Source organism: Heteronotia binoei, chromosome 1 (assembly GCF_032191835.1).
Source record: "Heteronotia binoei isolate CCM8104 ecotype False Entrance Well chromosome 1, APGP_CSIRO_Hbin_v1, whole genome shotgun sequence".
Classification (NCBI taxonomy): Eukaryota; Metazoa; Chordata; class Lepidosauria; order Squamata; family Gekkonidae; genus Heteronotia; species Heteronotia binoei.
Window position 1 is genome coordinate 267,043,051 of NC_083223.1, and position 26,267 is coordinate 267,069,317.

General features: G+C 52.1%; 1 protein-coding gene across 1 annotated transcript in view; it reads left to right on the forward strand.

Annotated features, from left to right (window-relative positions):
- Window positions 1-4,994: 4,994 nt before the first annotated feature.
- KCNN3 (potassium calcium-activated channel subfamily N member 3) overlaps window positions 4,995-26,267 on the forward strand; it is a 220,184-nt gene continuing 198,911 nt past the window's right edge. The window contains exon 1 of the mRNA XM_060255425.1: window positions 4,995-5,819. Within this exon, the coding sequence (XP_060111408.1) occupies window positions 4,995-5,819 (825 nt within the window). The remainder of the gene's footprint in view (window positions 5,820-26,267) is intronic.

The window sequence follows — 26,267 nt, forward strand, 5'->3', positions numbered from 1 at the left end:
TTGGAAACATTACCTCCAGTATGAGACGAAGAATGCCTTTTCTCAGATGGTGGTAGAAGCACTTATTCCAGTATAAGAGAGTCAAAGAATGCCTCTTCTGGGATGATGGTAGATGTATTCATTCCACTATAAGAGAGATGAGGAATGCCTCTTCTAGGATGGTGGTAGAAACTTTCATTCCAGTAGAAGAGAGACAAGGAATGTCTTTTCTGGGATGCTGGTAAAAGCATTCATTCCAGTAGAAAAGAGACAAGGAATGCCTCTTCTAGGAGGGTGGTAGAAGCAATCATTCCAGTAGAAGAGAGGAAGAAGGAAAAGAAATTAGATTTATATCCCGCCCTATACTCTGAATCTCAAAGTCTCAGAATGGTCACAATCTCCTTTACCTTCCCCCCCACAACAGAAACCCTGTGAGGTGGGTGGGGCTGAGAGAGCTCTCCCAGAATCTGCCCTTTCAAGGACAACTCCTACGAGAGCTATGGCTGATCCAAGGCCATTCCAGAAGCTGCAAGTGGAGGAGTGAGGAATCAAATCTGATTCTCCCAGAGAAGAGTCTGCACACTTAACCACTACACCAAACTGGCTCTCACGGATTGCTTCTTCTGGGATGATGGTAGATGTATTCATTCCATTAAGAGAGACAAGGCACAACCTTTGAAATCTTGTTGGTCTTTAATGTGGTTCTGGGCTCAAATCGTGTCATTGTACTGCAGCCCAACATGGCTACCCACCTGAAATTATCTTCTGGGATGCTGTTAGAAGCACTCTTTTCAGCATAAGAGCAGGATTGCCAACTTTGGGTTGGGAAATTTGTGGACATTTGAGAGTGGAACTTGGGGAGGCTGGGGTTTGGGGAGGGTTCTCATTGGAGTATAATGCCATAGAGCCCACCCTCCAAAGGTGCAGTTTTCTCCAGGAGATCAGGCATCTGGAGATCAGTTATAATTCTAGGAGATCTCCAGGTCCCACCTAAAAGTTGGCAACTGCATACAAGAGAGATAAGGAATGCCTCTTCTAGGAAGAAGTGAGCTGTGACTAATGGAAACTCATCCACTATCACAAATTTTGTTGCTCTTTAAGGTGCTACTGCACTCTTCCTCTTTTCTTTCGGGATAGTGTTAGAAACGTTATTCCCAGTACAAGAGAGATGAGGAATATCCCTTCTGGTATGATGTCAGAAGCATTCCTTCCAGTACAAGAGAGATGATGAGGAATGCCTCTTTTGGGGTGGTGCTAGAAGCATTCCTTCCAGTATAAGAGAGATGAGGAATGCCTCCTTTGGGATGATGCTAGAAGCATTCCTTCCAGTACAAGAGAGATGATGAGGATTGCCTCTTTTGGGATGATGCTAGAAGCATTCCTTCCAGTATAAGAGAAAAATGTAACTTCGGGGATGATGCTAGAAGCATTCCTTCCAGTACAAGAGAGATGATGAGGATTGCCTCTTTTGGGATGATGCTAGAAGCATTCCTTCCAGTATAAGAGAAAAATGTAACTTCGGGGATGATGCTAGAGGCTTTCTTTCCAGTACAAGAGAGATGAGAAATGCTTCTTTTGGGATGGTGCTAGAAGCATTCCTTCCAGTACAAGAGAGATGTGGAATGCCTCTTTTGGGATGGTGCTAGAAGCATTCCTTCCAGTACAAGAGAGATGTGGAATGCCTCTTTTGGGATGGTGCTAGAAGCATTCCTTCCAGTACAAGAGAGATTGAGAATGCGTCTTTTGAGATGGTGTTGGAAGCATTCCATCCAGTACAAGAGAGATGTGGAATGCCTCTTTGGGGATGATGCTAGAAGCATTCCTTCCAGTATAAGAGAAAAAATGTAACTTTGGGGATGATGCTAGAAGCATTCTTTCCAGTACAAGAGATATGATAAATGCTTCTTTTGGGATGGTGCTAGAAGCATTCCGTCCAGTACAAGAGAGATGTGGAATGCCTCTTTTGGGATGGTGCTGCAAGCATTCCTTCCAGTACAAGAAAGATTGAGAATGCCTCTTTTGAAGTGGTGCTAGAAGCATTCCTTCTAATACAAAAGAGATGTGGGATGCCTCTTTTGGGATGGTGCTAGAAGCATTCCTTCTGCTACATAAGAGATGAGGAATGCCTCTTTTGGGATGGTGCTAGAAGCATTCCTTCTGCTACATAAGAGATGAGGAATGCCTCTTTTGGGATGGTGCTAGAAGCATTCCTTCCAGTACAACAGAGATGTGGAATGCCTCTTTGGGGATGATGCTAGAAGCATTCCTTCCAGTATAAGAGAAAAAATGTAACTTCGGGGATGATGCTAGAAGCATTCTTTCTATACAAGAGATATGATAAATGCTTCTTTTGGGATGGTGCTAGAAGCATTCCGTCCAGTACAAGAGAGATGTGGAACGCCTCTTTTGGGATGGTGCTGCAAGCATTCCTTCCAGTACAAGAAAGATTGAGAATGCCTCTTTTGAAGTGGTGCTAGAAGCATTCTTTCTAATACAAAAGAGATGTGGGATGCCTCTTTTGGGATGGTGCTAGAAGCATTCCTTCTGCTACATAAGAGATGAGGAATGCCTCTTTTGGGATGGTGCTAGAAGCATTCCTTCTGCTACATAAGAGATGAGGAATGCCTCTTTTGGGACAGTGCTAGTAGCATTCCTTCCAGTACAAGAACAACACTTCTGGGATGGTGTTGGAAGCATTCCTTTCAGTGTAGGAGAGATAAAGAATGTCTTTTCTAGGACAGAACTAAAAAAAGCATTCCCTCCAGCATCTGAAAGACAAGGAATGCCTCTTCCCTGCCAGCAGCTACGTGGGGGTACCTGATCCCAAAATACCTATTGCCTTTCCTATTTCCCCCTCCTTGGCCTACCTCTGCCCTGAGCTGGACAGCTCAGGCTACCAGGGGTGGCCAAACTGCAGCTCGGGAGCCACATGTGGTTCTTTCACACATATTATGTGGCTCTTGAAGCCCCCACCACGCTGTCAGCCGGCCTGGAGAAGGCACTTGTCCCTTTAAATCACTTCTCCAAGCCAAGCTAGCCAGCAGTTTGGAGAATACATTTAAAGTTGCTTTCTTTCCACCTCTCCCTCCCCCATCTATTCCCTCCCTCCCTTCCATCTAGCCATCCATCCTTGCGGCTCTCAAACATCTGGCATTCATGTCTTGTGGCTCTAAAATATCTGACATTTCTTCTAGGTGGCTCTTAATTTTCAGCAAGTTAAGAACATAAGAGAAGCCATATTGGATCAGGCCAATGGCCCATCCAGTCCAACACTCTTGTGTCACACAGTGGCCAAAAAAACCCTGGTGCCATCAGGAGGTCCATCAGTGGGGCAGGACACTAGAAGCCCTCACACTGTGCCCCCGGCCAAGTACCAAGAATACAGAGCATCACTGCCCCAGAGAGACAGTTCCAGTAATGCGTTGTGACTAAGAGCCACTGATGGACCTCTGCTCCAGATGTTGATCCAAGTTTGGCCACCCATGGACCAACCGAGAGCCAGTTTGGTGCAGTGGTTAAGTGTGCGGACTCTTATCTGGGAGAACCGGGTTTGATTCCCCACTCCTCTGCTTGCACCTGCTGGAATGGCCTTGGGTCAGCCATAGCTCTGGCAGAGGTTGTCCTTGAAAGGGCAGCTGCGTGAGAGCCCTCTCAGCCCCACCCACCTCACAGGCTGTCTGTTGCGGGGGGAGAAGACACAGGAGATTGTGAGCCACTCTGAGGCTCTGATTCAGAGAGAAGGGCGGGGTATAAATCTGCAACCTTCTTCTTCGTCGTCGTCGTCTTCTCTCTCGGAAGCCGAGCAGGGTCAGTTCTGGTTGGACGGGAGACCTCCCAGAAAGGCCAGGGTCGCTACGCAGAGCCACGCAGGGGCCAACCAGCTCCGATCGCCTCTTGCCTCGAAAGCCCCGCTTGGGGTCGCCCTCAGTCAGCCTGTAACTTGCCAGCGACCGAGATTCAAACCAAACCGCTCGGATGATCTAGGTCGATTCATCACCGGTCGAAGGTTTCTCTATTCGGAGGACATCGGGGCGAGGCACGTTTCCCGATCCCCAGCCCGGGCGGCGGAGCTTCACCTGTTGCTCCCCGGAAGGGCTCCGGAAGGGACCAGCCTCGCCCCCCCCCCCCCCGCTGCGCCAAAGACGTAGGGGTTGCCAATCCCCTGGTGGAGGCAGGGGATCCCCCGGTTTGGAGGCCCTCCCCCTGCTTCAGGGTCATCAGAAAGCGGGGGGAGGGGAGGGAAACGTCTGCTGGGCACTCCGTTATTCCCTAGGGAGACTTATTCCTATAGAAAATAATGAATTGATCCGCGGGTATCTGGGGCTCTGGGGGGACAGTTTTCTGAGGCAGAGGCACCAAATTTTCAGTGTAGCCTCCAGTGCCTGCCCCCCAAATAACCCCCAAGTTTCAAAAGGATTGGACGAAGGGGTCCAATTCGATGAGCTCCCAAAGAAGGTGCCCCCATCCTTATCTCCTAGGGAAGGAAGGCATTGGAAAGGCGGGCAGTGGCCAGAATTCCCTCCGGAGTTCAATTCTGCTGGTCACACCCTCGCTCCCGGCTCCAGCCCCCAAAGTCCCCAGATCTTTCTTGAATGGGACTTGGCAACCTTCCTCGAAAGGCGGCAGGCAGGCAGGCAGGCAGGCAGGGAGGGAGGCGGCGGACTACAATTCCCGTGGAGCCGGCGGGGCGCACAGGCGCAGTGGGCGAGGCGTCGCCTTTGGGGAGGGGGCGCCGGGGGGTGATGTCAGGCGGGCGGGGCCCCGGCGGGCCCCAGCCAATGAGCGGCGGCCGAGGGCCAGGTGGGCTTGGTCGGAGGCGCGCGCGGCGAGCGAGCGGCGCTTGCGAGCTGCCCATTCAAGCCTGGGCTGGCAGCGCGGCTGCAGCAGCGTCGCCGGGCGCTCGGCGTGGCCGCTCCTCCCCAGGCTGGGCATAGCGAGGGGGGCACCGCTTGGATGCCTCTGCCCTGGGGGCGGCAGGAGCGCGCTGAGCCGGGCCAGGGGCGAGGCGCCGGGGGATGGAGCCGTCGGGGCCCTTCCAAGATTCCGGCGTGGGCGAGCTGGACGTCGCCGCCGCCGCCGAAGAGCCGCGCGGCTGCCCGGGCCCGCCCTCGGGGGACGAGCCGCGCCCGCCCGCCGCGCCCCCCGCCTTGGCTCCGGCCGGGGCCGTGGCGGGCCCCCTGCGGGCTCCTCCCCCGGTGGCCGCCCTCCGCCCTGCCTCTCGCCAAGGCAGCCAGCCCAATGTGAGCGGCGAGCACTGGGCGGCCCCGGGCCACTCGCCCAGCTCCAGCGGCGGCGGCGGAGGGCCGGGCGGCGGCGGCGGCGGCTCGGGGGGTAAGCACCGGCAGGCCAGCCCGCTGGCGCACCGGCGGGACAGCAACCCCTTCACCGAGATCGCCATGAGCTCCTGCAAGTACAGCGGCGGCGTCATGAAGCCCCTGAGCCGCCTCAGCGCCTCCCGCCGCAACCTCCTCGACGCCGCCGCCGCCGAGCCCGAGGCGCAGCCGCTGCAACTTTTGGGCGCCGGCGCCGGCCACCCGCCCGAGATCGTCATCTCCCGCGAGGACAACCACTCGCCCCAGGGACTCCTCCACCCTCACCCCAACGCCGTCGGGCCCGGGGCAGCCGGCCACAAGCACCCGCCGCCCGCCGCCGCCGCCGCCGGGCCCTCCTTCGCCAAAGCGCCCAAGCGCAAAAACCAGAACATCGGCTACCGCCTGGGCCACCGGCGCGCCCTCTTCGAGAAGCGCAAGCGGCTCAGCGACTACGCGCTCATCTTCGGCATGTTCGGCATCGTGGTGATGGTCATCGAGACGGAGCTCTCGTGGGGCTTGTACTCCAAGGTGAGGCGGCCGGAGCCGGCGGGGCGCGCCGCGTCCCCTCCGAAAGAAGGGGGGGCGCGCCGACCTCTCCAAAAAACGCGCCGACCTCTCCAAAAAACGCGCCTTGGGATTGCGCAGCGGGGGATCTTGACGGGGGGGGTGGTGGGAAGGTGGGGGTGGGTGGGAAGGTGGGGGGGACCTTTTTTGCACCCTCGGGCGGAGGAGGGGGACGTCGGGGAGCTGCAGGAGGCCAACCCAGACGGGGGGAGAAGCGCGCCCCTGCCGACACCCCGCGGGAGTCACAGCGCCGAAGTTGCGCGCTTGGCGCAACCCTTAGCCTTCACGCGAGCTCCAAGTTGGACGGCTTTTCTCCGTTCGCTGTCGCTGTTCGAGGGGGAGGAAAGGACGCGGGGGGGAGAGAAGACAAGATTCCCCGTTGCTTCTCCCCCCCCCCCGCCCCCCCACCCCCGTCCGATCGTGCCTCCGCTGAGGTTCCCTGGCGATCCTCCGGCTGTCTCCGAGAAGAGAGGGCTACAGGTGGCAGGGAAGAAGGGGGGGGGGGAGGACGAGCACGGAAAGGGATGCGGGAGCGGGGGGGGGGGCGGGCAAGGCGAGAAGGGCGGGTCCCTCTGCTTTCCCGCGGTCTTCCAGCTGCCCACCTCTCTCTCCGCTGTGGCAACCTTTGCTGTTTCCTTAGGGAGAGAAGCAGGGGCTCCGGTCTCTCACTGTCTCCCCCCTCCCCAAATGATGCATGCACAGCCTTCCGCCTTCTCACTATCACCCCCAACAGACAGTCGCAAGGAATTTCTTTTTTCTTTTTGCTTTCTAAGGAAAAGGGGAGGAGAGGAGAGGTTTGCTGTCCTCCGGTTTATAAGGAGGGAAGGATCCGTTTCATGTTCTCCTCTCTTCTTCCCCTCCCATGCTCACCCCCCCTCCCGCAAATGTCCGCTGCGTTCGGCTGTTGGCTTGGTAGGGAATAAAATGGAGGGGGCTTTTTGAGCCCGTGGTGGTGTGATCCGGAGGGGTGGGGGGGTCGCTTAGGCCACTGGCCCAAAGCCTCCTTTCTGTTACAGATCATTCATATCCCCCTTCTCTGGGTAGTGAGAGCCCCCTTGGATCCTCATCTTGTCTTTCTCAGTTGTGGCTACTTGCCCTGGCTTCTGGCCCCCTCAGCTGTCTCTGTGTAGCTCCGGTCTCCTCTCCCCGCCCTTTCCCTTCTGATTTCTGAGGGATGGTGGCTCAGTGTTAGAGCATCTGCTTGGTAAGCAGAAGGTCCCAGGTTCAATCCCTGGCATCTCCAACTGAAAAAAAGGTCCAAGTAAGTAGGTGTGAAAAACCTCAGCTTGAAACCCTGGAGAGCTACTACCAGTTAGGGGAGAGACGGTGGCTTAGTGGTAGTTGGTAAGCAGAAGGTCCCAGGTTCAATCCCTGGCATCTCCAACTAAAAAAAGGGTCCAGGCAAGTAGGCATGAAAAATCTCATCTTGAAACACTGGAGAGCCGCTGCCAGTTAGGGGAGACATGGTGGCTCAGTGGTAGAGGAACTGCTTGGTAAGCAGAAGGTCCCAGGTTCAATCCCCTGCATCTCCAACTAAAAAAAGGGTCCAGGCAAGTAGGCGTGAAAAACCTCAGCTTGAGACACTGGAGAGCCGCTGCCAGTTAGGGGAGACATGGTGGCTCAGTGGTAGAGCAACTGCTTGGTAAGCAGAAGGTCCCAGGTTCAATCCCTGGCATCTCCAACTAAAAAAAGGGTCCAGGCAAGTAGGTGTGAAAAACCTCAGCTTGAGACCCTGGAGAGCCGCTGCCAGTCTGAGTAGACAATACTGACTTTGATGGACTGAGGGTCTGATTCAGTATTAGGCAGCTTCATATGTTCATAGTCAGGGCTTAAATGGGGTTTCCAGGCAGGAAGGCAAACAGATGGGTGGAGGGAGGGAGAGGCGGAAAGAAAGCAACGTTAACTTTAAACGCATCCTCCAAGCTGTTGGTTGGCTTGGCTGGGAGAAGTGATTTAAAGAGACAAATGCCTTCTGTGGTCTAACTGACAGGGTGGGTGGGGACTTTGAGAGCCACACCATATGTGTGAAAGAGCCACACGTGGCTCCTGAGCCACAGTTTGGCCACCCCTGCCTTAAACCTTGGAACTTGATGCGCCCACAATCTGAAGAGCTACGTCTGTAGGGAAACCTCTCTGGGTGGCAAAGAGCCTTGTTGGGCACTTTCCCGGGCTTAGGCTGACTCAGTGGCAGTGTGCCCCCCGAGGTCCGTGTCCTCCCCAGGATCCATCCCCAAATCTCCCAACGGTTTCCCAATCTTGATCTGGCAACCCTAACCCCCCCATCCCCCTCCTGTGGCCAAGGAGGATGTGGCGACCCTGTTTCCAGTCGATTTTAGCCAGCGTTAGGGACTGGACGCAAGGTAAGAACATAAGAGAAGCCATGTTGGATCGGACCAGTGGCCCATCCAGTCCTACACTCTGTGTCACACAGTGGCCAAAAAACCAGTCGCTACGTCAGGAGGTCCATCAGTGGGGCCAGGACACTAGAAGCCCTCACTCTGTTGCCCCCCGACAAGCGCCAAGAATACAGAGCATCACTGCCCCAGGCAGAGAGTTCCATCAATACCCTGTGGCTAAGAGCCACTGATGGACCTCTGCTCCAGATGTTTATCCATTCCCCTCTTGAAGCAGTCCTGAAGAGATCAGCACGGTGTTAGCCCAAATTCTGGAAGCAGACTTGCTTTTAGACACACCTTTGGCTGAAAACTGCAACCGCGCCTGCACTTGGGGCAACAGTTAGAGGGTCTGCCCCTTGCAAACCTGACCTCTCTCCATCTGAACCCAACCGAGGGCTAACCTCTTGCCGTCCAGTGGCAGGGAGTTCCAGAGGTTAAATGTCTGCAATGCACGGATGACTCTTGTTCCGCCTGGCTGACTGCTAGCTGGAAGTGGGAACCTCAGTCCTCAAAAGGTATGAGTGTGCGGGGGTGGGGAGGGTGGACTCCGGCCAGATACCCTTGAGAGCCAGTTTGCTGTAGTGGTTAAGTGTGCGGACTCTTATCGGAGAGAACAGGGTTTGATTCCCCACTCCTTCACTCGCACATGCTGGAATGGCCTAGGGTCAGCCATAGAAAAAGAAGAAGATATTGAATTTATATCCCGCCCTCCACTCCGAATTTCATAGTCTCAGAGCAGCTCACAATCTCCTTTCCCTTCCTCCCCCACAACAGACACCCTGTGAGGCGGGTGGGGCTGAGAGAGCTCTCACAGCAGCTGCCCTTTCAAGGACAACCTCTGCCAGAGCTATGGCTGACCCAAGGCCATTCCAGCAGGTGCAAGTGGAGGAGCGGGGAATCAAACCCGGTAGGTGAGTGGGTGGCTGGGTGGGAGGGAGGGGGAGGTGTGGCTTGCAGCTGCTGGCATGGCCTTGGGTCAGCCACAGCTCTGGCAGAGGGAGGGGGAGGTGCTGTGTGGAGGGGGGCGGGGCCACCAGAGCAGCGGGGAGAAAAGTGGCGGCTGAGAGAGCGGGGGTCCCCCCCAACCAGAATTTTCTGGCTACAGGCCTGTTCGAGAGCCACACAACATGTGGGAAAGAACCACATGCGGCTCCCAAGCCACAGTTTGGCCACCCCGGTACCCAATCCGGCCAGATCTCAGAAGCTAGGCAGGGTCCGTACTTAGGATGGGTCCGTACTTATCTCCCTCTCTGCTTCTCACTCGCCTTCAAAGCTCCACACTGGGGTTGCTGTAAGTCAGCTGCCATACTTCTCTCTGCACCCCCATAGCTGTAGAGGAGGGACTATGGCTCAGTGGAAGAGCCCTCTGCTTTGCGTGCAGAAGGTCCCCGGTTCAATCCCCGGCATCTCCAGTGTAAAAAGAACCAAGCAGTAAGAGATAGGAAAGGGACCCCGAGAGAGCTGCAGCTAGTCTCAGTAGGGGCTGTGGCTTTAGTGGAAGAGCCTCTGCTTTGCATGCAGAAGGTCCCCGGTTCAATCCCCGACATCTCCAGTTAAAAGGACTAGGCAGCAGGTGATGTGAAAGACCTCAGCTTGAGACACTAGAGAGCCATGGGTAGGGGCTGTGGCTCAGTGGGAAAGCCTCTGTTTGGCATGCAGAAGGTCCCCGGTTCAATCCCCAGCATCTCCAGTTAAAAGAACCAGGTAGCAGGTAATAGGAAAGACCTCTGCCTGAGACCCTGGAGAGCTGTAGTTAGTTTCAGTAGGGACTGTAGCTCAGTGGTAGAGCATCTGTTTGGCATGTAGAAGGGTCCCAGGTTCAATCCCCGGCATCTCCAGTTTAAAAAGAACCAAGCAGGAGGTGATGGGAAAGACCTCTGCCTGAGACCCTGGAGAGCCGCTCTGCCAGTCTGAGCAGACAACGCTGGCTTGGACACACCGAGGGTCTGATTCGGTATAAGGCAACTTGATGTGTCTCCGGCTGGAGAAGCCTAGCCAGCCAGCTCTGGGAAAGGCACCTTCAGAGTGAACAGAAAAGGCGAGGGGGGAGACAACAGATTAAAGGATGAACGGAAAACATCCCTAAAGAGGAGAGCTGAAGGTGAAACGGCTTGAAGCTGACTTGGCATCCAAAAAATGATTGCGCACTTATGCTCCTAAATGCATTAGCCAGCATTTTCCCCTCCCCCACAAAAATATGCCTCTTAAACCAGCTGAGAATGGACCCGAGCGTGTCTTTGATCTACCTGATCAAGCCCCAGTGCCCATGTAGTTGTGATGTGACCACTGTCGGCTGGCCTCAAGTCTCCCAGCTGTAAAACGGGCACAAGAGTGAGCAGACCGAAAGCACCATTAAGGAGCCGGAAGGCGGAAACCTGAATATTAGGGATGGGTGGGGAAGAGTGTGTCTATTAGAGTGGCCAAACTTGCTTACCATAAGAGCCTTACAGAATAAACATCAGGTGTTTGAGAGCCGCAAGACATGAATGTCAGATAGGGAAGGAAGGAAGGAAGGAAGGAAGGAAGGAAGGAAGGAAGGAAGGAAGGAAGGAAGGAAGGAAGGAAGGAAGATGGGGCAAAGGAGATGTGGAAATAAGAACATAAGTGAAGCCATCTTGGATCAGGCCAATGGCCCATCCAGTCCAACACTCTGTGTCACACAGTGGCCATAAGAACATAAGAGCAGCCATGTTGGATCAGGCCAGTGGCCTCTCCAGTCCAACGCTCTGTGTCACACAGTGGCCAATATATGTGTGTGTGTGTGTGTATATACACACATACACATATATACTGTGGCTAATAGCCACTGATGGACCTCTGCTCCATATTTTTATCCAATCTTTATCCAACTTTAAATGCATTCTCCAAGCCACCGGGCTGGCCTGGCTTGGAGAAGTGATTTAAAGAGACAGATGCCTTCTTCACTCTGGCTGATGGATGATGGGGACTTTGAGAGCCACAGTTTGGCCACCTCTGGTACTATTCACAAGCCTGGAAACTTAGAATCATAGAATCACGGAGCTGGAAGGGACCTCCAGGGTTATCTAGTCCAACCCCCTGCACAATGCAGGAAATTCACAATTACCTCCCCTCCCCCCCCAACATACATCCCCAGTGACCCCTGCTCCATGCCCAGAACATGACAACAACTTCCAGGTTCCCTTGCCAATCTGGCCTGGAGAAAAATGGCTGCCTGACTCCAAAGCGTTAATCAGCATTTTCCTGGGTGTGTAAGAAGGGGCCACGAGAACTAAGCACTGATGCAACCCTTGAAGGGGTTCACCAAATACATTCAACGCACATCTGGGTCAGCACCATTAACGCTGTGGAAGTCACCGCTCCTCGCTTCCTCGCTTTAAGGTTGCCCGTTTAAAGAGGGTTCGGTGAATTCCCAAAGAAAAACAAAAGAAAGTTTTGTGAAGTTCCTGCATTGTGCAGGGGGTTGGACTAGATCAGGGGTGGGGAACAGTGGTTCTCCAGATGTTTTTGCCTACAACTCCCATCAGCCCCAGCCATTGGCCATGCTGGCTGGGGCTGATGGGAGTTGTAGGCAAAAAACATCTGGAGAGTCACTGTTCCCCACCCCTGGACTAGATGATCCTGACGAGTCCCTTTCAACTCTATGATTCTATGATTTTGTGTTTGGCCACCCCTGGACTATGCCGTGCCACCTCCCATCTCCTTTCTGCTCTTTAGTTTTGTAAATTTATTTTATTTATCAAATTCCTTTATCGCTGTTCCGAGAAAGCACTCGAGAACATTTTTGCATTGCTTTCAGTCCCACCTTTGCCCCCCCCCCCCTTATGGCATATGTCTGTCTTTCTTTCTTTTCTTCCATTTTGTCTTCACAACAACCCTGAGAGGTAGATGCCACTGGATAGTTAGAGCCTGGGTTATCTTCCTCCAGTCTTAGCTGGACACCTAACCCAAGGGTGTCAAACTCATTTGTTATGAGGACTAGATCTGACCTAAATGAGATGTTGTTGGGCCGGGCCATGTGTGTACCTATTTAAGATTAGGTAGCAGAGACAGGCCTCAGATTCAGTGGGAGCTCACAGGAGCGGAGCTCCTGCACCTTTCTGAGAGTTCCACCTCCTCCTTCTGAGAGTTCCACCTCCTTGTCCATTGAATAGTAGATTCAGCTGCATAACAATCCCTGGGTGAGCTCCACCACCTATTTTTCTACAAAATGACTGCTGAGCAGAGATATAAACTTTTTAAAGGACGCAGACAAACACAACTAAAGATTGTTTTTTTTTAAAAAAAGAAAGAGCTTAAAACATGCTTAAAACATTAGCACTTGTTGATCTTAAAGGTGCTTTCTTTGTATCTCTCCCACTGGATCCAAGGAACTGAGCAAAGGAAGCTCTCGCTCTTTCTCTCCCTCCCCAGGGGACCAGGAGGGGGAGGAGCCTCAACCAATGGAGAAAATCAAGGTTTTGCTCTGTAGCGCTCCTGTGCGATTGAGCAAGCCTGGCAAAGCAAGCTGATATGCAGAAAGAAGCAAGAGAGAGGGAGAAGGAAGCAGATGACAGCCAGTTACTTGGGGGCCTGATAGGAGCCCTCCAAGGGCCTGATTTACCGCTGGGCCGCATGTTTGACACCCCTGCCCTAACCACTACTCCACACTGCCTGTATCCGCTTCCCTTTTTGAGAGCATTCCTGCCTTGCGTCGTGTAAATTCTGATTCCCTGGGAAACAGCTTCTGCTGCATTTGGGGCCTGGGTTGGCCCTGGCAATGGAATTTCGGCTGGTGGCAGCTAAGTGAAAACTACTTTTGTGGCTCATTTTCCAGCATGCCAGCCCACATATTTGGCAGGGGAGGGGGAAGAGGCTGTGTTTGCTCCCAGTCAAGAAAAGTTGCTGGATTCATTCAGCTCCCCAGTTTTCTTGTTCTGCGGCCAGCCTCTGAGGCGAAAACTGGTTCACGGAGACCAACCACGGAGCCGAAGAGTAAGCCAAGAATCAGGCTTGAAGTTCAGATTTTCGTTCCGCCATCACGTCTCACCGAGCTGCCTGGGGCAAGCTGTTCTTCTGACAGCTACGGCGTTGCGTCTGCCGTTTCTCTTTCTCTGTACTTATAAACCCTTTTTTTTTTTTAGCCACGAGGGGTTCCCGAGCAGCTTGCGATAAAATAGAGTGTCGTTAAAAATCATTTAAACTTGCCCCCCCCTGCTTGTGGAAATGCAAAAACACTAGCAGCGTTTCACCGCGAGACAGAAAATGGTCCCTGGTTATGCTTTGTTAGGGGCAGAAGGGGTGGGGAATGAATGCTCTCTTGAGATCAAGCTGCCTTGCAGATAATTTTGGGGTAAGTAGTCCTCTCGCAGATCAATCTTGGAAAAGGGGATTCTGACGGGTTTTATCAAAATCCCCTAACAGGCAGTCAGGGGCAAATCTGTACCCCACCTTTCTCCCACTAGGCAAATCAGGTATTTGCCTAGCGCGCTGGACTGGGGAGGGGGCCATATTGGGTCCTTCAGCCCCAGCGCCATAGGCAAATGCTCAAATTTCACTGCCCACACTGGCCTGGCACCCTCCCCGCCCGCACTCCGATGACTCCGCTCATCAGAGAACGGGCAGGGTGGGTGCCTGGCCGGTGCGCAGTCTCTGTAGCGTTCTCTGACTGTTCTCCGCTTTTTGATGGAAGACGCTCAGAGAGTGCTACAAAGACTGCGCACCATCCAGGCGCCCTCCCTGCCCATTCTCTGATGATCAGGGTCATCAGAGAGTGGTCGGGAAGGGTGCCTGGCCATAGCGCAGTCTTTTTGGGGCATGGAGGGTGGGGGGAAGGGGAGGTGTCAAGCCTGCCTCGGGTACCTGGCATTGTAGGGCTGGCCTTGTCCACAAAGGAGAACGAAACAGAATTAAGAACAACAGAAGAGCCCTGCTGGATCAGACCAGTGAGGGTCCATCTAATTCAGCCTCCTGTCTCACACAGTGGCCACAACCAGTTCCTCTGGAGGGCCAACAACAGGGCTGAGAGGCCGAGGCCTTCCCCTCATAAGAACATCAGAAGGGCCCTGCTGGATCAGACCAGTGAGGGTGCATCTAATCCAGCCTCCTGTCTCACACAGCGGCCACAACCAGTTCCTCTGGAGGGCCAACAACAGGGCAGAGAGGCCGAGGCCTCCCCCTTATAAGAACATCAGATGAGTCCTGCTGGATCAGACCAGTGAGAGTCCATCTAGTCCAGCATCCTGCCTCACACAGTGGCCTCAACCAGTTCCTCTGGAGGGCCAACAACAGGGCAGAGAAGGCCGAGACCTTCCCCTCATAAGAACATCAGAAGGGCCCTGCTGGATCAGACCAGTGAGGGTCCATCTAATCCAGCCTCCTGTCTCACACAGTGGCCTCAACCAGTTCCTCTGGAGGGCCAACAACAGGGCAGAGAGGCTGAGGCCTTCCCCTCATAAGAACATCAGAAGGGCCCTGCTGGATCAGACCAGTGAGAGTCCATCTAATCCAGCCTCCTGTCTCACACAGTGGCCTCAACCAGTTCCTCTGGAGGGCCAACAACAGGGCTGAGAGGCCGAGGCCTTCCCCTCATAAGAACATCAGAAGGGCCCTGCTGGATCAGACCAGTGAGGGTCCATCTAATCCAGCCTCCTGTCTCACACAGTGGCCTCAACCAGTTCCTCTGGAGGGCCAACAACAGGGCAGAGAGGCTGAGGCCTTCCCCTCATAAGAACATCAGAAGGGCCCTGCTGGATCAGACCAGTGAGAGTCCATCTAATCCAGCCTCCTGTCTCACACAGTGGCCTCAACCAGTTCCTCTGGAGGGCCAACAACAGGGCTGAGAGGCCGAGGCCTTCCCCTCATAAGAACATCAGAAGGGCCCTGCTGGATCAGACCAGTGAGGGTCCATCTAATCCAGCCTCCTGTCTCACACAGTGGCCTCAACCAGTTCCTCTGGAGGGCCAACAACAGGGCAGAGAAGCTGAGGCCTTCCCCTCATAAGAACATCAGAAGAGCCCTGCTGGATCAGACCAGTGAGAGTCCATCTAGTCCAGCATCCTGCCTCACACAGTGGCCTCAACCAGTTCCTCAGAAGGACCGACAACAGGGCAGAGAGGCCGAGGCCTTCCTCTCAGAAGAGCATCAGAAGAGCCCTGCTGGATCAGACCAGTGAAGGTCCATCTAGTCCAGCCTCCTGTCTCACACAGGGGCCTCAACCAGTTCCTCAGGAGGGCCGACAACAGGGCAGAGAGGCTGAGGCCTTCCCTTCATAGGAACATTATTAGAGCCCTGTTGGATCAGACCAGTGAGGGTCCATCTTGTCCAGCATCCTGCCTCACAAGGTGGCCAACCAGTTCCTCTGGAGAGCCAGTAACAGGGAAGAGAGGCCGAGACCTTCCTCTCATGAGAACGTAAGAAGAGCCCTGTTGGATCAGACCAGTGGTCCATCAAAACTCTGAGATCCTGTTCACACCCAGAAGTAGCATAGTGTAGTGCAGGGGTGGCCAAACTGTGGCTTGGGAAGCACATAAGGCTCTTTCATACATATTGTGTGGCTCTTGAAGCCTCCACCGCCCTGTCAGCCAGCTTGGAGAAGGCATTTACCTCTTTAAATCACTTTGCCAAGCCAAGCCGGAGAGCAGCTAGGAGAACTTAAAGTTGCTTTCTTTCCATCTCTCCCCCCTCCCTCCCATATATTTTCCTTCCTTCCTTCCTCCCTCCCTCCCTCCCTCCATTTCTTCCTTCCTTCCTACATCTGATGTTGTTCATGTCTTGTGGCTTTCAAACATCTGATGTTTATTCTATGTGGCTCTTACGTTAAGCAAGTTTGGCCCCCTCTGGTGTAGTGGTTCAAATTATTGGACTAAGATCTGGGAAACCTGGGTTCAAATTCCCACTCATGCCATGGAAGCTTACTGGGTGGCCTTGGGCCGGTCATGTCCTACCTGACGGGGTTGTTGTGAGGCTAAAACACAAGAGGTGAGTGATGTCAGGCACTTTGGGCCCTCGTTGAGAGAGGAGAGGATGCAAATCAAGTAAACGAATAAGAGTATCCCTCATCTGGTACAGGCGGATAACATTTTTACCATCGAGGTGAGAAACCTTACATCCTCTCCTCCATTTTCTACTCCCAACAATAGCCCTACAAGGTAGGCTTGGCCGAGAGACAGGGACTGACTCAAGGTCACTCCTTGAGCTTCTGTGGCAGAGTGGGGATTTGAACACAGGCCTCCAAGATTCAAGACCAATACTCCCTCTAAGCTGTGGAGTCTTGTGAGCAAAAATTCTACTTTTTGAGCGGCTAGCGTTCAAGTTGTGAGCCACTGCGTAAATTAGTTTGCTCTAGGGCCATCCCAGAGAGCCAGTTTGACGTAGTGGTTGAGTGCACGGATTCTTATCTGGGAGAACTAGCTTTGATTCCCCCCTCCTCCACTAGCAGCTGCTGGAATGGCCTTGGGTCAGCCATAGCTCTCGCAGAGCTATGCTTGAAAGGGCAGCTGCTGTGAGAGCTCTCTCAGCTCCACCCGCCTTACAGGGTGTCGGTTGTGGGGCAAGGAGATAATTGTAAACCGCTCTGAGACTGATTCAGAGAGAGGGGCGGGGTATAAATCTGCAGTCTTCTTCCTGAGCTGAGACAAAAATGTATGAGCTGGAAGCTAAAAAAACAGCGAGCTAGCTCACACCAGCTCAGCTTAGAGGGAACACTGTTGCAAGACCGGCACTGGCATTGCTGCACCGGACTGGCTGTTGATAATAACACTGGCAGGAGACCGGCCTCCCTTGCAGGGTTATCGTAAGAATTTGGTTGCAGGCAGCAGCGTGAGAAAGAACTGTGGAAACTCATCCCGGTGCCCCCCTCCCGGTATGTTTCTGGCTCAGCTCCCCGCTGCTCCCCCCACCTCTTTCCAGGCTTCCACATGAATAGTTTGCTTTTTTGTGGCTGCGTTTGGAAAGCCGAGGCAGTGAGGAGCTCTCTGCAGGAAAGGGAAGCGTTGGCATGGGAACTCTGGAGGGCTTCAGAAACGTGGCGGGAGCCGGGGTTGCTCCTGGGGTACGTGCCAAAGAAAGCGCCCCCGCCTTCTTCTCCTCCTCCTCCTCCTCTCTCCCCCCCCCCTCCCGAAATCTGGGCAGAACGGGACTCTGGCGCAGTGCCCTCGTTTGGGTTGGCGTGATCAGGAAAACACAATAACAGGTCCCAAGGCCGTGGCCAGGGTGGGGACGGTGCTTTCTTCTCTTGCCAGTCAGTAACTAAAAATATCTTCCTCTTCTCCCCCCGCCCCTCCGGCCCCCGCCTGGTACGGGCTCCAGGGAAGCATGAGAGGTGGTGCGTGCTCCTCCCCACCCCATCAGGAGCTGCGCATTGTTCAGTGATGTCTCTGAGAGAGAAACAGAGATGGTGCAGATCGAATGTAGACGGTGTGATTCTCCCCGTGCGTTGTTCCCTGATCCAGGTGCATGGAGGCTGGCTGTGCTTTGGGGACTTGTTGGCTGTTTGCTCATGCTCAGAGGAACCAGTTTGGGTACATTCTCAGAGAACCAGTTTGGTGTAGTGGTTTAAGTATGTAGACTCTTATCTGGGAGAACCGGGTTTGATTCCCCACTCTTCCACCGCTGGAATGGCCTTGGGTCAGCCATGGCTCTTGTAGGAGTTGTTCTTGAAAGGGCAGCTTCTGGGAGAGCTCTCTCTGTCCCACCTACCTCACAGGCAGTGTTGCCTCTAAGCTGAGTTTGCATGAGTTGCCTCTAAGCTGAGTTAGCCTCCAGATCACACATTTTTGGCCTAGCTCAGGAAAAACGGCCCCAGAGCACACTCGTTTCTGCAGTAGCTCACAGCTTTAATCCCAGTAGCTCACAAAGTAGAATTTTTGCTCGCAAGACTCTGCAGCTTAGAGGGAACATTGCTCACAGGGTTTCTGTTGTTTGTGTGTGTGTGGGGGGGGAGGTAAAGGAGATTGTGACCGCTCTGAGACTTAGAGGGCCAGTTTGGTGTAGTGGTTAAGTGTGTGGACTCTTATCTGGAAGAACTGGGTTCGATTCCCTGCTCCTCCACTTGCAGCTGCTGGCATGGCCTTGGGTCAGCCTTAGCTCTGGCAGAGGTTGTCCTTGAAAGGGCAGCTGCTGTGAGAGCTCTCTTAGCCCCACCTACCTCACAGGGTGTCTGTTGTGCGGGAGGAAGATGAAGGAGATTGTGAGCCATTCTGAGACTCTGAGATTCAGGGTGGAGGGCGGAATATAAATCCAATGTCGTCGCCTTCTTCATAGTATAGGGCGGAATATAAAACCAATATCATATCATCATCAGATTCCAGTGGCTGTTCAGAAAGGATCCTTGTGGTGTGGGGGCTTCTGGTGCATTTTGGAGCAAGGTGGTGTTCATTTACCTTGGTTCAAGATTAAGTCATGCCTGTTCAGAATGTACCTGCAAGGCGGGGCTGGCCCGCTGGTGAATAGTGTGGGCTGTGAACCCAAAGGGAGGGAGTTTTAATCGGAACTGAAACCCGGGAGCTCTTGGTGGAACTGCTTTGGCAGCGGGGCTGGAAAACAAAGATAAGAGAACACTGGTGTTTACAAACCCGTCGGGCGGACTTCCTGCCACCGTTGTGTATTGCTGTCCACAAACTTAGATGGCCTCAGAAGGGGGGATGAGATAGAATCATAGAGTTGGAAGAGGCCTCCAGGGTCATCTAGTCCAACCCCCTTCGCAATGCAGGAAACTCACAAACACCTCCCCCTAAATTCACAGGATCTCCATTGCTGTCAGATGGCCATCTAGCCTCTGTTTAAAAACCTCCAAGGAAGGAGACCCCACCACCTCCCGAGGAAGCCTGTTCCGTCGAGGAATCGCTCTAATGGTCAGGAAGTTCTTCCTAATGTTGAGCCAGAAACTCTTATGATTTAATTTCAACCCATTGGTTCTGGTCCTACCTTCCGGAGCCACAGAAAACAATTCCACACCATTCTCTATATCAGGAGTGGCCAACGGTAGCTCTCCAGATGTTTTTTTGCCTACAACTCCCATCAGCCCCAGCCAGCATGGCCAATGGCTGGGGCTGATGGGAGTTGTAGGCAAAAAACATCTGGAGAGCTACCATTGGCCACCCCTGCTCTATATGACAGGCCTTCAAGTACTTGAAGATGGTGATCATATCACCTCTCAGCCTCCTCTCTAGGCTAAATATCCACAGCTCCTTCAACCTTTCCTCATAGGACTTGGTCTCCAGACCCCTCACCATCTTTGTCACCCTCTTCTGGACCCGTTCCAGCTTGTCTATATCCTTCTTAAAATGTGGTGCCAAAAACTGAGCACAATACTCCAAGTGAGGTCTTACCAGAGCAGACTAAAGTGATACCATCACATCACATGATCTGGACACTATACTTCTGTTGATACAGCCCAAAAATTGCATTTGCCTTTTTAGCCACCTCATCACGCTGTTGACTCATGTTCAGCGTATGATCCACTAAGACCCCTAGATCCTTTTTGCACATACTACTGCTAAGTCTCCCCCATCCTATAACCGTACATTGGATTTTTCCTACCTAAATGCAGAACTTTACATTTATCCCTGTTAAAATGCATTTTACTGGTTTTAGCCCAGTTTTCCAGCCTGTCAAGGTCATCCTGTATCCTGTTTCTGTCCTCTTCTGTATTTGCAACCCCTTCCAATTACAGATGAACCTGTAGAAGAGATGATGGCTAAATGCAGGGATATAAAGTAAACACACAATAATAGGAGTGATGGTTTGAACAATCAAAAAGAGAACCAAATCACAACACTAGGCAATTATGAATAATCAGTCCCACGTAGATTGTCTTAGCCCAAACTCCATACGAAGACCCCAGGATTTATTATCTCTGTTGTTGTTGTTATTTATTATCTCCATTTCAGTTACTGCAATCTTCCACAGTGGTGTGGGCTATAACAAATATGCAATGCATTACTAAAAATCAATATTTACTATAATTTTAAAATTATTTTTAATCTTCATAATCTTGCGCAGGCTGATCTTCAGTCAGGTATTCTGGATGTCAACGTTAATGATACCAATTCTTAGATTCTTATTACTGTAATGAAAATCACCAAATTAATCCATGCCTGTACAATAAAAAAATATTCAGGTCTTGTAAGCTGAGACCTGTAGCTTCTTCGACTGGGTCCGCCCATCTCACGTTGGGCCTTCCTCTTTCCTGCCGTCTTCCACTTTCCCTACCCTTATTGTTTTTTTCCAACTTCATCATAACTGGCGCTGTTGGGAATCAAACCAGGGACCTTCTGCCTGCCAAGCAGAGGCTCTACCACTGAGCCACGAGTCTCTGTCAGAAAGGTGGACTATAAATAACATAAAAGCACCTGCTTCACTTTCCCTCTTCCAGTCCAGGGCACTTAAGAAGGCGGATCACGTCCCCTCTCCTTTCCGGACAGAGAGATTTTCATTTACTTGTTTTTGCCGTATTGCAAATACTGGAAAAACCAGAAGAGGTGAAGCGGAGGCTTTTCCTGCAACGTCCAGAATGCGAAAGGTGATGTAATGTGTTGGCACAACGTGCCTTAGGTTCAAACCTCAAAAAAAGATATTATAGCATTGGGAAAAAGTGCAGAAAAGGGCAACTAGAAAGGTGGACTATAATAGAATGAGTCGAGGGTTGGAACACTTTCCCTATGAAGAAAGTTTAAAATGCTTGGGGCTCTTTAGCGTGGAGAAACGTCGACTGAGAGGGTGACATGATAGAGGTTTACATGGTTATGCACGGGATAGTGAAAGTAGAGAAAGAAGTACTTTTCTCCCTTTCTCACAATACAAGAACTCGTGGACATGCAATGAAATTGTTGAGCAGTTGGGTTAGAACGGATAAAAGGAAGTCCTTCTTCACCCAAAGAGTGATTAACACGTAGAATTCACTGCCACAGGAGGTGGCGGCAGCTGCCAGCATAGACAGTTTCAAGAGAGGGTTGGATAAAGATCTGGAGCAGAGGTCCATCAATGGGTATTAGCCACAGCTTATTGTTGGAACTCTCTGTCTGGGTCAGTGATGCTCTGTATTCTTGCTGCTTAGGGGAGGGGGGAACAATGGAAGAACTTCTAGTGTCCTGGCTCCACTAGTGGACCTCCTGATGGAGCCTGGTTTTTTGGCCACTGTGTGACACAGTGTGTTGAACGGGATAGGCCACTGGCCTGATCCAAGATGGCTTCTCTTATGTTCTTATGGCCACTGTGTGACACAGAGTGTTGGACTGGATGGGGCCATTGGCCTGATCCAACATGGCTTCTCTTATGTTCTTATGGCCACTGTGTGACACAGAGTGTTGGACTGGATGGGCCATTGGCCTGATCCAACATGGCTTCTCTTATGTTCTTATGGCCACTGTGTGACACAGAGTGTTAGACTGGATGGGCCATTGGCCTGATCCAACATGGCTTCTCTTATGTTCTTATGGCCACTGTGTGACACAGAGTGTTGGACTGGATGGGGCCATTGGCCTGATCCAACATGGCTTCTCTTATGTTCTTATGGCCACTGTGTGACACAGAGTGTTGGACTGGATGGGCCATTGGCCTGATCCAACATGGCTTCTCTTATGTTCTTATGGCCACTGTGTGACACAGTGTGTTGAACGGGATAGGCCACTGGCCTGATCCAAGATGGCTTCTCTTATGTTCTTATGGCCACTGTGTGACACAGAGTGTTGGACTGGATGGGGCCATTGGCCTGATCCAACATGGCTTCTCTTATGTTCTTATGGCCACTGTGTGACACAGAGTGTTGGACTGGATGGGCCATTGGCCTGATCCAACATGGCTTCTCTTATGTTCTTATGGCCACTGTGTGACACAGTGTGTTGAACGGGATAGGCCACTGGCCTGATCCAAGATGGCTTCTCTTATGTTCTTATGGCCACTGTGTGACACAGAGTGTTGGACTGGATGGGCCATTGGCCCGATCCAAGATGGCTTCACTTATGTTCTTAAATATTACTGCAGACAGGAACCCACAGAAAGTCTTAGCTAGCCAAATCTCTCTCAGCCTTACCTCCCCTTTTGAGTGCGTGTGTAAATGCAGGGGATGGTTTGAACACCTTCAGTGCAGCCCCCACCTCGCTGAAGTGAGGAGGAAGAAGAGATTGGACTTATACCTTGCCTTTTACTACCTGAAGAAGTCTCAGAGCGGCTTACAGTCTCCTTTCTCTCTCCCTTCCCACAGCAGACACTCTGTGAGGTTGGTGGGGCTGAGAGTGCTCTGACAGAAACTGCTGCTTCCAGAACAGCTCTGAGAGAGTTATGACTGGCCCAAGGTCATAGAGTGGGGAATCGAACCTGGTTCTGCCAGTTAAGAGTCCACACACTTAACCACTACACCAAACTGTCTCTCAGAAGTGTTTTTAGGTTCTGGCAGCGCCTGAATGGGAGCCTTCATGGGAAGCTGATGTAAGGCCCCCCCATTAATTATGAAGGATAGATATAACTGTGGCTACTAGCCTTGGTGATTGAGGGGAGCCTCCATGTTCAGGGGCAGTCAACTCTGAATTCCAGAGTCAGGAGGAAGATTTTGGCCTCTCTCCCCTATTGTTGGCCTTCCAGAGGAACTGGTTGAGGCCACTGCGTGAGACAGGAGGCTGAACTGGACTCCTTGGTCTGATCCAGCAGGGCTCTTCTGATGCTCTTATGAGGGGATGGCCTTGGCCTCTCTGCCCTGTTGTTGGCCCTCCAGAGGAACTGGTTGAGGCCACTGCGTGAGACAGGAGGCTGGACTAGATGGACCCTCACTGGTCTGATCCAGCAGGGCTGTTCTGATGTTCTTATGAGGGGAAGGTCTCGCCTCTCTGCCCTGTTGTTGGCCCTTCAGAGGAACTGGTTGAGGCCACTGTGTGAGACAGGAGGCTGAACTGGACTCCTTGGTCTGATCCAGCAGGGCTCTTCTGATGCTCTTATGAGGGGAAGGCCTCGGCCTCTCTGCCCTGTTGTTGGCCCTCCAGAGGAACTGGTTGAGGCCACTGTGTGAGGCAGGATACTGGACTAGATGGACCCTCACTGGTCTGATCCAGCAGGGCTCTTCTGATGCTCTTATGAGGGGAAGGTTTCGGCCTCTCTGCCCTGTTGTTGGGCCTCCAGAGGAATTGGTTGAGGCCACTGTGTGAGACAAGAGGCTGGACTAGATGGACCCTCACTGGTCTGATCCAGCATGGCTCTTCTGATGCTCTTATGAGGGGAAGGTTTCGGCCTCTCTGCCCTGTTGTTGGGCCTCCAGAGGAACTGGTTGAGGCCACTGTGTGAGGCAGGATACTGGACTAGATGGACCCTCACTGGTCTGGTCCAGCAGGGCTCTTCTGATGTTCTTATGGGGGGAAGGCCTCGGCCTCCCTGCCCTGTTGTTGGCCCTCCAGAGGAACTGGTTCATTGCTGTGTGAGACTGGATGTTTGAGGAGATGGACCACTAGTCTGATCCGGCAGGCTCTTCTGATGTTCTTATGAAAAAACTATCCAAACACACACACACACACGCCACATGGGAAAAGTCAGCTGTGTTGTAGTAGATTTCTCTTCTCCAAAGGGACAGAGTGGCTGACTTCAAGGACATCCCTAAAAGAGAGGAATGGGTGGCATCTCACCGCCACTGCCCCTAAGGAAACAGCTCTGCAATGCCTGCACCGGTGCTTCCTGAAGCCGCTGGATGCTTGGGGCAACATACGTAGTAATCCAACTTGAAGCACAGGTAGGTTTTGGTGCGTGGCAGAAATTTCCATGGCTGCAGCCTACGTCATCTGAGGCATGAAGTGTTATCTGCTGACAGAGGACATATCTGTGTTTAAAGAGGGGGAAAGAAATTGCAAGCGGTGGGGCTAGAAGGCCAGGGAAGAGGAGAGGTGCTGCTTACGTTTTGTGCAAAACAAGCATTTACCAAAAGCAGGTGGTAGGCGGGTGCGGGGTGGCAGCGAATTGCTAAGTGATACTCCCCACTATGAAAATGATGACCCCAGCAAGCCAGTGGCCTCTAACGGAGGCCTCTTTTTGAGTGGAGAGTCCGTTCAGCACTGATGAAGAGTAGCTGGAAGCATGTGCAGGGTGCCGTCTCCTTTTCCCAAACCCAGATCGCAAGCTTCTTTTGGGGGGAAGGGATAAAACTGTTGTACTAGGACTCCGTTTGAATCTCGACCAGGAACCATGCTGGGAGACACTGCTTCAGTCAGGTTAAAACGGATAAAAGGAAGTACTTCTTCACCCAAAGGGTGATTAACATGTGGAATTCACTGCCACAGGAGGTGGTGGCGGCCACAAGTATAGCCACCTTCAAGAGGGGTTTAGATAAAAATATGGAGCAGAGGTCCATCAGTGGCTATTAGCCACAGTGTGTGTGTATATATAAAATTTTTTGCCACTGTGTGACACAGAGTGTTGGACTGGATGGGCCATTGGCCTGATCCAACATGGCTTCTCTTATGTTCTTATGTAGTCCATCTATCACAGCCTGATCTACTTTTCAGGGTTGTTGTGAGAATCCTTTGGGAGAGAGGTAGAGCGTGTCTTCCAGGCTGAGCTTTTTGGGAAGAAGGGAGGGCTGGAAACAGTGTCCCAGGGCTAAGGAGAATGGCTCCTGACCCCTGGCAAACTGGTTCGTAGCTAAAAGAAATTCCTGGTTCTGTCTTTGTGGCCGAGGGGAGAAAAATGAGTTTCATTCAGTGCTGTTTTTATCCCATCTTTTCTCAAAGGAGCTCAGGGTGGTGTGCCTCAGTCTCTTCTGTGCCTTCACTTTTCCTTCACAACAACCCTGTGAGGTAGGTGAGGCTGAAAGAGCGGGCAAGCCCAAGATCACCTCACGCTTTTCTTGGCACCAAGGCAGGATTTGAACTTGCGTCTCCCAAGTCTGCATTGTGGGGGGAAGTGCCGTCAAGTCACAGTTGGCTCCCCCCCAATCTTCCTTTTGTAAACTGCCCTGCATGTAAGAAATTTTATTTAAGTTTTTAAGGGAATACAGAAAGAAAAGGGGGTGGAAAGGTGTGTTAAGAATAGTTAAGTATAATTATCAAAACACACAATTTAAGGGTATTTTAACAGCTATTAAAGGCATTTCTTAAATATAATCATGAAAATACACAATATGAGGGCAGTTTAATAGATATGAATGCCATTTCTTAATCAAAGTATGTGTGTGTAAAAAGAGTGTGTGGTATAATAGCATAACAAATATATAACTATATATATATAACTAAAAATATTAGCATGGGAAGCTATGTTGGATCAGGCCAATGGCCCATCCAGTCCAACTCTCTGTGTCACATAAGAACAGAAGAGAAGCCATGTTGGATCAGGCCAATGGCCCCTCCAGTCCAACACTCTGTGTCACATAAGAACAGAAGAGAAGCCCTGTTGGATCAGGCCAGTGGCCCCTCCAGTCCAACACTCTGTGTCACATAAGAACAGAAGAGAAGCCATGTTGGATCAGGCCAATGGCCCCTCCAGTCCAACACTCTGTGTCACATAAGAACAGAAGAGAAGCCCTGTTGGATCAGGCCAATGGCCCATCCAGTCCAACACTCTGTGTCACACAGTGGCAAAAAAAAATAACCCCAAGTGCCACCAGAAGGTTCACAAGTGGGTCTAGAAGCCCTTCCACTTTGCCCCCCCCCAAGCACCAAGAATACAGAGCATCACTGCCCCAGACAGTTCCAATAATATACTGTGGCTAATAGCCACTAATGGAGCTCTGCTCCATATTTTTATCCAATCCCCTCTTGAAGCTGGCTATGCTTGTAGCCGCCACCACCTCCTGTGGCAGTGAATTCCACATGTTAATCACCCTTTGGGTGAAGAAGTACTTCCTTTTATCCGTTCTAACCCGACTGCTCAGCAATTTCATTGAATGCCCACGAGTTCTTGTATTGTGAGAAAGGGAGATGTATGTATATGTATATATAGATGATAATATACTTAAGAACATAAGAGAAGCCATGTTGGATCAGGCCCATCCAATCCAACACTCTGTGTCACACATTGGCCAAAAAAAACAGGTGCCATCAGGAGGTCCACCAGTGGGGCCAGGACACTAGAAGCCCTACCACTG